A 9,675-nucleotide genomic window follows, 5' to 3' on the forward strand; every position below is an offset into this window, starting at 1 on the left:
GATCCTCAGTTCAACAAACTTAGAGCAAGAGCTTCATGAATACCCTTACTGCACAATAAAAACTGCATTCATTTCAACTATTTTATTATCCATCAACAGCATCAGAAAGATGTAAAAATGTAGTTAATTTACAATCAACTGAAAAAAATAAAAATAAAACATGCAGCTGTTCCTCAGCGAGATTTGTTTTTATTATTATTATTATTATTCTAAAGGTGAACTTAACTGTCACTAGACCAATTAACATAATAATCTCCAGTGCAACATAAGTGTTAGTCACAAATACAAATGACAGTAGAAATGTAAGATATGAGAAACCATAATATAAAATTAATACTTCACAGATAGCTTGCTTGCAGTGCTTGATGCAGCAGTCTGTACACTTGGAGTAAAGTCCAAAGCCTGAGTAATGACAGTTGCCTGTAAAATGAGGAGAGCCCTCTTTCCGTTTCTTTTCACACTTTATATAGAGCCTCTTGCACAGTGGTTAAGACAGGCAGAAAATATTAAAGGTATCTGCATAAATGGAGAGTACAAAGTAGTGCTTTACGCTAATTATATCTTAATATGTCTAAGTGACCCCTCTAACTCATTTCCTGACTTAATGAACTTTTTAGAAACATTTGGTAGATATGCAGGATATAAACTGAACTATAAAAAACTCAGATTTTAACTTTTAATCATACACCCCAAAAACATCTTAAAGAGAAAATTCACCTCAATTGGGTTCAGAACTCACTGAAATATTTTGGAATATACATACCAAAAGAAATCTCTTTACTGCTAGAGATAGGCTATGGCCCCCTTTTAACAAAAATTAAAGACAACATAAAAGATGGAATTCTATTTCCTTCCTCAGTCTTAGTCATAGAATTGACAGTATGAAAATGAATATTCTGCTTGATACCACTTTCCATTTCAAGCACTTCCAGTAAAAATTCCCTCAAAAACTGTTGACTTTCTTTCTTTCCAGATTTATTTGGCAGGGAAAGAAACCCAGGGTAATGGTTAACTCATTTATTACCCCAAAACAGAAAGCACTCTTCGCAGCAGGAGATACTAAATGTTGGAGACAGTGTGGGTTTTAGGAAATCTGCCCTTGCAGTTTTCCTCCTTATTCTTAGGGAAAAGTTGATTTTGGGCAGGGAAAAAAGCCCTCACGAGACACTGACTGCTTCCTGAACACCCCACAGTACAAGAGCGGATAGATATAGTAAATGATATTTACACAATGGAAAGATCGCCTTTCTCTTAAGAAAAATGTGTTTATTAAATTGTGGGAGAAGTAGGTCAAATATGTAAAGCCTGAACAACCAGATTTTTGTAGAAGTGTTAAGTGAATGACCGTGTGATTTTGTTTTTTTGTGTTTTTTTTCTCTCTCTCTCTCTCTCTTTTCTCTCACTAGCAAGCCTTGTTGTTTCCTGTTCTGCCCTCCTTTTAGTCTCCTTCTGACAAGCTTTTCATTGTTTGTAGTGTGCACTTTCTCTTTCCCAAAATGTTCTTATGTTTTGTAAACTCTGTGGACAGCAAAGGACATGACATTGTATCTGTCTTGTAACATAAACTGCTGTATATAATAAGGAATCTAAAGAAAAAATGAGAAGAGTGCAACAGTCTGTAGATGGGCTGTAATGCATGAGACTGTTCTTCTTTTCAACACGAGCTTATAGGTCGTTGGTGCAACACTTCTTTGCCATGTTTTTTTGTTAGCAACCTCTGGTGGTGGAGAAAGTTAGGAGGAGGTTATGGTGGATGGATGGGTCAAGAAAACAAATGATTTTCACACACTTTCCATTCCTGTGTGAAACCAGTAGTCTGTTTCTTTATCAATGACCACTCCACAACCTTAGCCACATTTTAGAGTAGATTTTGAGCTTAAACCTGACCAAACCATGACTGTTACAAAAGCTTAACAGTATATTTACCACTGTAACCACAAGGACCAAGGTCCAGTACATCTACCACCACTGGAGCAGTATTTCAGGAGACACTCTCTTGTAAGTACCCTATCCAGAGGGTAGGGGTAAAAAAGCTCTTTGGTCCATTCAGGTTGGAGGACTTGTTGTGAAACAGCTAATGCAGCAGTCCATAAGTAATGGAGGTAAGGTGCAAAACATTCAAGAGCCATTACTCATCCTTGTGTGTGAGACAGTTTATACATCACAGCTTTGGAGGAAGAAACTGGTCTTAAGTCTGTGAATATTACACTGAGAAAAAGTGATGTAATATATTTTTGTAGAGGTTGATTTTTCTGAGCTTTTGCATAGCGAATAAAGGCATCACAATCACATAGGCTGCCACATACTACTCTGGATTAAAAAATCCCAATAGCTGATCCTCTGCCTCTTCAAATACCTCCACTGGTACGACCTCAAACTGTCCCAATGACACCCTGAAACTATGTGGACTGGCCATGGTGGAGCTTCAGCTTCTGGATATTTGCAGGCAAGTATTGTGCACTTTAGTATTGTTTATTTGATTTGCGCTGTATGTGAAAAGACCAAAGGTGATGCTCCTGGAACAGCACACTAATATTAAGTATAATAATTGGTAACTGTGAACAATACAAACTCTAAACCATTTACAGTTTGTTACGGTCATTCATCATTCCACATACAGCAGAGTTGGAGAAGTCCTTGTGAGACCTGGCTCTCACCTACAGGCAATGTTCTGTTTAGTTAAGGTGAGGAGTGGAGCCTGCAGGTAGTGCATGCAGGTGACCAGTGCTGCAGGCGAGAACATCATCAACACACCCACTCGACGATTGCCTGCTCTACTCACACATAGGCTACACTCAGACATTACACTGACTTTATATCAAGAAGTTGGTGGGATAAAGTCCAGTCCAACTGATCTGGACATTTCAGGTTTGGCAGTGCATTTGTGAAAGTAGCTTAAGACAGTGGGATAGAAGAGTTTGTGGGAATGAGAAAGCTAGCAAGTATTACACAAAAAAAATCCTATACTATCTTCGTGCCTTGATACTGCAGGTGAGGTGGTGCAGGTCCTCCTTCATTGCTAACACCAAGGTGTCCCCCAGTGATCTAGGCCAGCGCTGGGTGGAAAAAATGGAATAGTGAGAAATATTTTGTATTGTAGGCTCTAAAGAAAAGGCAGGATAACAGCACTGAGCTCCACACAGTTATCTGAAAACTTAGTTGTAAAAAATAATCTCCCTGTACTGCTTTACACAAAACAACAATAGAAAAGCAGCTAATACTTCAGTGGTTATCCAAAAGAAGGTTTAATCGAAAGCAACTGGACTTAGTTATAGTCTGGAAGACGTTTCACCCTCTCATCCAAGAGGCTTCATCAGTTCGTGTTGCATCTGACCAGGCTGGGACTGGTCCAACTGATTTTTTTGGTGTGGAGACCCAAGTATTTAACCTCCTGTGGGAGGCTTTCACCAGAGCGATGATGTCATGGCTCTTTTGTGTCCCATGTGTCAACGACAGTCGTTAGGTTGACAGTCGTTGGTAGAAACCAATAGTTTCAACTTCGTTAGTGTCCCATTGGTGTTGTAACGACAGTCGTTGGAGTCACATGAGGCGAGTCACATGTGAAAGGTTTGTTTCCTAGAGGCCAAATTGTTAAGTCTCCTGGGAAGGGATGAAAGGGCGGCATTGTATATTGGAGATAGGTGATGTCTTAGACTCCTCCTCGGTTTAGAGATGGTTTCTACTTTAACATAGATGGCTTCTTTTACTCCTCTTTCAAACCATCTGTCCCTCTCTGTCCAGGATGTGGACCTTGTTGTCATCAAAGGAATGGGTTTTCTCCTTTAAATGTAGATGGACAGCAGAGTCCAAACCTGAAGAGTTCGCTCTCCTGTTTGGGCCATGCGTTTGTGTAATGGTTGCTTTGTTTCGCCAATGTAGAGATCATCGCATTCTTCATTACATTGGACTGCGTACACCAGATTGCTCTTGTGAGTGTGTGGTGTTCTGTCCTTTGGATGTACCAGTCTCTGTTTGAGTGTGTTGCTGGGTTTGAAATACACAGGGATACTGTGTTTGTTGAAGATCTCCTGAGTTTTTCCGATAACCCGGACACATTACGGAATAACTATGTTGTTTCTTTTGTTTTGTTTTTTTTTTTTTCCCACCACATCAATGGTTTTCTTTTTGGAACCAGCTGCCGTTTTCAAAAAGGTCCAGGTGGGGTAACCACAAGTTTTGAGGGCATCCCTCAGATGCCTGTGTTCCTCCCCTTGGGCCTGTGAGCTTGTGGGTACGTTATCAGCTCTGTGTTGCAGAGTTCTGATAACCCCGATCTTGTGTTCCAAAGGGTGGTGTGAGTCGAAAAGAAGATATTGGTCTGTGTGTGTGGGTTTTCTGTATACCCCAATGTGGAGGCTCCGGTCCTTTTCTATATTGACTTGACAATCCAAGAAAGGCAAACTGTTATTCTTGGCATCTTCCCTGGTGAACTTGATGTTACTGTCCACAGAGTTGATGTGTTTGGAAAAGGCTTGCACCTCTCTGGTTTTGATTTTAACCCAAGTGTCATCCACATACCTGAACCAATGGCTTGGTGTTGTTCCCTCAAAGGAGTTTAAAGCCTTTCCTTCTACCTCCTCCATATATAGGTTTGCAACAATGGGGGATACTGGTGAACCCATAGCGCAGCCATGTTTCTGTCTGTAGAACTTGCCTTGAACTGGAAATATGTGGTGTTCAGGCACATTTCCAGAAGTTGGCAAATGTGTTCTGGTTCAAGGTTTGTTCAGTTGGACCAAATCAGTTGGACCAGTCCCAGCCTGGTCAGATGCGAACACGAACTGATGAAGCCTCTTGGATGAGAGGTGAACGTCTTCCAGACTATAACTAAGTCCAGTTGCTTTCGATTAAACCTTCTTTTGGATAACTATGACCTGGATGAATGAGATATTCACAGAATTGTTACTTCAGTGGTGTTGTGTGGGTGTATATGCCTTGATGGTTCCCACCACTCAGTAATGTTACTTTTTGATGGCCAACAATGAAATGAATAGGACCTGTAAAAGAATTGCCTATAAACACTTAATCAATGAAAATTAATATTATCTCACACTCGCATAATGCTGAACTGTACTTCATTCATTTAACTGGGAGAATAAACATTACTCAATAAGTGTTCTGAGGTGTAACAGTAACTTAGCTCATTAAGCTAATTTCAATCCAGTGATCTGTTAGCTCTTGAACGTATGGTACGTCAAGATACCAATAGTAACTCTAATAACCTATTGTTCCATTATGGCTAATGAACTGTAACCTACAAGAAATGTCATTACAGCTAATAGTTAGCTAAAGTTAAATGACAACATTGACAACTTGCTGCCACTGTTAACACTCACTAAGTTAGGTAACGTAACCTTAGACCTGCAGAACCAATTTTAAAACACAGTGTTCAAATATGTTTTACAGTAAGTGGTCACACACATTTACTGTTTGCTTACACACAGTCACTGTAACAATAACATTAACAGGCCTACTCTGCTTATGTATAATACTAGCCAAATGTGGACATATGTGCAATTAGCTACTAAGATCACTTTAACATTTGATAACTTACCTTAAATTATGGAAGCTACCTTTGTAGCATCAACTTTGCACATCCTAGCCAGGAGCCTGGAGCAGTCAGGTTGGGTGTGCAAAGTCCACGGGTTCACTTCTCTGTACACTTCTTCAAAAAACCACGATGGTGACGACTAAAATGCAAGACTCAAGGTTTCAAAATGGTAGTCCTCAAACCAATGGTGACTGATTGATCAGCACTCACAGTTCTGATTTACCTGCTGCAACCAGAAAACTGAATCATCTCATCCTCACTTTTCAATTAGAAATACCAGGAGAGTGTTTTAGGACTTACAGGGCTGATCAGAGTCTGTGTGGTATGAGCATTGTGCAGCAACTCAGATGCCTCCTACATCTTTACTGTCTCCATGATGACCATGAACTAAGACCCTCCTCTGTAGGAGTCAGTAGCATTTTCTACAAGGATCAATCGGGGGGAAGTCTGTGCAGACATGGTGAGAGCATTTGACAAAACTGTAAGAAAAGAAATAGTCCTGAAGCCTCTCAGTGTGCTAAATCAATACTTGATGCCTTATTTCAACAAGTCTTTACAGACCAAGCAGGCCTTTCTTGAGCTTACTACCTACTGTGAAATAGAAATGCCAGTTTTCCTCATGTGATCACATGAAGTGAAACTCATTGCCCTGTACTGCCCTGAGCTGAGGGCAAAATTTGGAGGCCTGGTCCAAGACATATAAGGCAAGAGGAGCCTGCTCGACTGAACACACAGAATCCGATGGGGTGGGGGCGTAGATAAACCACACATTTGGAAATAGTGGCAAGTTGGATGCTAAAGATGTGAACAGTTCAACAGTCATTAACAGTGTGATGAAGAGGTTCTTCATACTTGCACATCACTGCTACTGCTGAAAATGCTTCATTTTTATATCAGTGTAACCTGACAATTTCACAGTTTCACACATAACATTAAAAAGTTACACAGCACCAACATGCAACTTGTGTCTCTGATAGTAATAATCTTACCATATTGGTCTTTTAAAAATAAGAGAGGAACATAGATATTCCGTGCTAACTTACAGAATGCGATTCAACAAATTGTTACACTTCTTTTTCAGCTGCTTCACAGTTCATATACACAGCACTGTAGGAACAGGCGCATGCAACAGACTGTAAACTTTACAACTTTACTACTTGGCCGCTCTGATACTCTCAGCTCCAGAGTCAGGTGAGTTCTGCCTACTGAAAGCTACATGCTGTTGCAGAAACACAAACAGCTAAAGCTGAAACTACTGGTGTTATGGTGAGTTCAAACACTGCCAGCAGCCCGAAAGGAGAGACACAAAGTTGAGTAAAGCTGTAGTACTCCGTTATCATGTTACTGACAGATTATTTTTCCTAGATGATACCTCCATGTTTAAAAAAGAACTAGTTGGGATGCCCCCATAGCCGAATGGTCCACAGGGCCTTTGTGCCTTGAGCGAGCTGGTCCCCGGTTTGACTCCTGATCTGGCTGGACCTTTACTGCATGTCTCTTCTGTACTCTTCTCCCCCTTTCCTTTCTCTCTTTCACTGTCCTGTCAGAAAAGGCTAGGCCCAAAAAAAATATTTTTAAAAAAAGTACTGGTCAGCATTTCATGACTGTTCCTAGATCCTACTTTTACTATAACTGTCCTTTAGCACCAATATACCAAGACAAATTCCTTGTATGTGCAAACTTACTTGGCAATAAACTCTGATTCTGATGAATCCAGTTTGGGGCTTCCAAACCCTAACCCTCCAAGTACCATTCATTCATTCATTCATTGTTATCTGTAAGGGTTCCGGAGGGGCTGGAGCCAATCCCAGCTGACAGTGGGCATGAAGCAGGGTCCACCCTGGACAGATCATCAGTCCATCACAGTAGTACCATTCAAATGAGAGAAAAAATGAATTGATCTGTCCAGTGTTACAAGCAAATAGTGTCTAAGATCCTGTCATAAAATCACTCTAACCTACTGCATGTCCTATTACTCAGTCAGTAAGCTGTTATAACATGGAGGAAATCAGCAAGCGGTGATGAACAGATAGTCATGACCCTAAATCACCAGAGGCCATAGATGGAAGAATTATCAAATTATATAAAGATGTTTGTCAGCCTTGTGAAATAGAAACTGATTTGTAACAACAATAAATCTGATGTCACCCACCTGATTTTAACTGGATGAAGTGAGGCTGGTAGAGTCACAGCAAATGAGTGGAGCTATGTCAGTTCTACAACTTAAGGCCAATTCATGGTTTCCCCCATTCACACAGCCATGTGTGTCCATGTGATGTGATTTTAACTAGCTATTTCCTCCTGCCACCACTCTGAATGCTAAGCTAGGCTAACCTTGTATATTGTATAAAAACAATGTAAATAAGTATATTTCTCAAAATGTTGAACTATTCTTTGAAATATATCTAAAGAGATGTACAGTAAACACCCTCGCTGTCACATCAAATGCTGCTGGAAATAAGTGAAAATAAGTTTCTTAAAGGAATTAGAGTTGACATTTTAGGTGAAGTCTAAGACATTTCTTCTGTAAAGGCCTGTATGAAAATATCACAGATCATGAGTTGGGTGTGAAACTCGAAGTGCCACGATCCTGATGCTAGCTGGGCCATGACACAAGCCCACGGAATAAGCTGAGATGACATGAGAGCCACACAGTGATCTGAAGATATAACTCCTATACTCTGAACAAAGAACAGTGATGTGAGGGTCAAAGTGATGAGAGATGACAAGAAAGAAACAAAATTAGTAACAGCCCTCATTAATATGCACTGTTAAATTCTACTTCCCTGCTGGTCCTGATTGTTCAGAGGAGAAGGACATGTCTGAAATACTGTCAGTTTAGAATTTTTCTGCCCTGAGAGAAGACTAACAGTGACAATGTGCCCTCTGTCCCTGACACACATGTGGGCCGCCATATGGAAATACATGCATTCCAGCCCAGCTTCTTATTGTCTTTCTGCTCACCCACCCATATCTCATCTGTGCAATTCATGGAGAAAATCGTGGAGACATTATTCAGTTATTTGCAGAATGCAGCATGTGATCTGCTGCTGAAAAAGGCCTGTGTTGAAGCCATGACTGACTGGTTATTAAATAACGGTCATCTGGTCATCATTTATCCATGGATTAACATTATGTGGTTGAACTTTTGTTTCAAGCTGGAATTTGACAAACTGCATAAGACACAGACAGGTCGTACTGCAGGTGCTGCTGGAGTTTTGTTCTCTCTGTGCACCTGCTTCTTCTCCACAAGGACAGGCCCAGAACATGTGGAGAGCCTTTCTCAAGGACACACCCACGGTGGGCTGTGTGAAACTGGAATGTGGTTTGAAAAGTTACATGTGACTGTGACGGAAATACAATAAAATAAATATCCTGGGGTGGGGGTGAGGGGCTGACTGTCCACCTAAAACTCACTCGTTTATCACAGGAGGAATCTCACAGCTCTGGACTACAGGACTGGTGGAAGAAGAGTAGCAGAATAAAAAAAAACACAACACACTTTGAGTCATGACAGAGAAGACAAAAACATAATGTTCACTCTGACTTACTTCAGCGTCTGAATGAGGAGGAATCCCAACAAGGCAAAAAGCAACTCCATTCATTGGTTTGTGAGCGGTGTGTTCGAGTCAGCAGACAGAGGAAAGGTTTAGCGCCGCTCTACTCTCAGCATCGTGGACACTTTCTCTGTCGGTGGTGGCGGATTCAGAGCAGAGCGGAGACCGGACGACCCTCTCCCCTCCCTCTCTCTACAGTCCCGCTACGAGCTGCGCCCATATTTACACGACACTACCGGAAATATGGCTGGACAGACTTCAAAATAAAGGCGTCCGTCAGTCTGCCTTTGATTAGAAGAATTTAAGCTCGTAGCATATCTAAACGGACATTTTCTGACCACTTGAATCAATACAGTAGTTGTTGTCAATTAATATATCACTATCATACCTTTACATATCTATACACAAGTTATTATCTGTAATTACAGACATTTCTGACCTACAAAGCGTATTCGATTGTGATTAAAGCTTTTATTTCGAAACTTAGGAGCGGCACGGATGTTTCTGTTCTCGCGTGCTTGACTCGCGAGCGACGCGAAAGTACGCGCATAAACACAACAGATGGAG

At 40.9% G+C, this 9,675-nt stretch overlaps 1 protein-coding gene across 3 annotated transcripts in view; it reads right to left on the reverse strand.

Annotated features, from left to right (window-relative positions):
* LOC108879502 (rho GTPase-activating protein 23) overlaps window positions 1-9,289 on the reverse strand; it is a 43,929-nt gene extending 34,640 nt beyond the window's left edge. For all 3 annotated transcript variants that reach the window (XM_051069237.1, XM_051069238.1, XM_051069236.1), the window contains exon 1: window positions 9,103-9,289. In XM_051069237.1, the coding sequence (XP_050925194.1) occupies window positions 9,103-9,156 (54 nt within the window). In that variant the 5' untranslated portion in view covers window positions 9,157-9,289. The remainder of the gene's footprint in view (window positions 1-9,102) is intronic.
* Between the last annotated feature and the right edge of the window lie 386 nt (window positions 9,290-9,675).

Source organism: Lates calcarifer, unplaced genomic scaffold, assembly GCF_001640805.2.
Source record: "Lates calcarifer isolate ASB-BC8 unplaced genomic scaffold, TLL_Latcal_v3 _unitig_688_quiver_1044, whole genome shotgun sequence".
In the NCBI taxonomy this organism is placed as follows: Eukaryota; Metazoa; Chordata; class Actinopteri; family Centropomidae; genus Lates; species Lates calcarifer.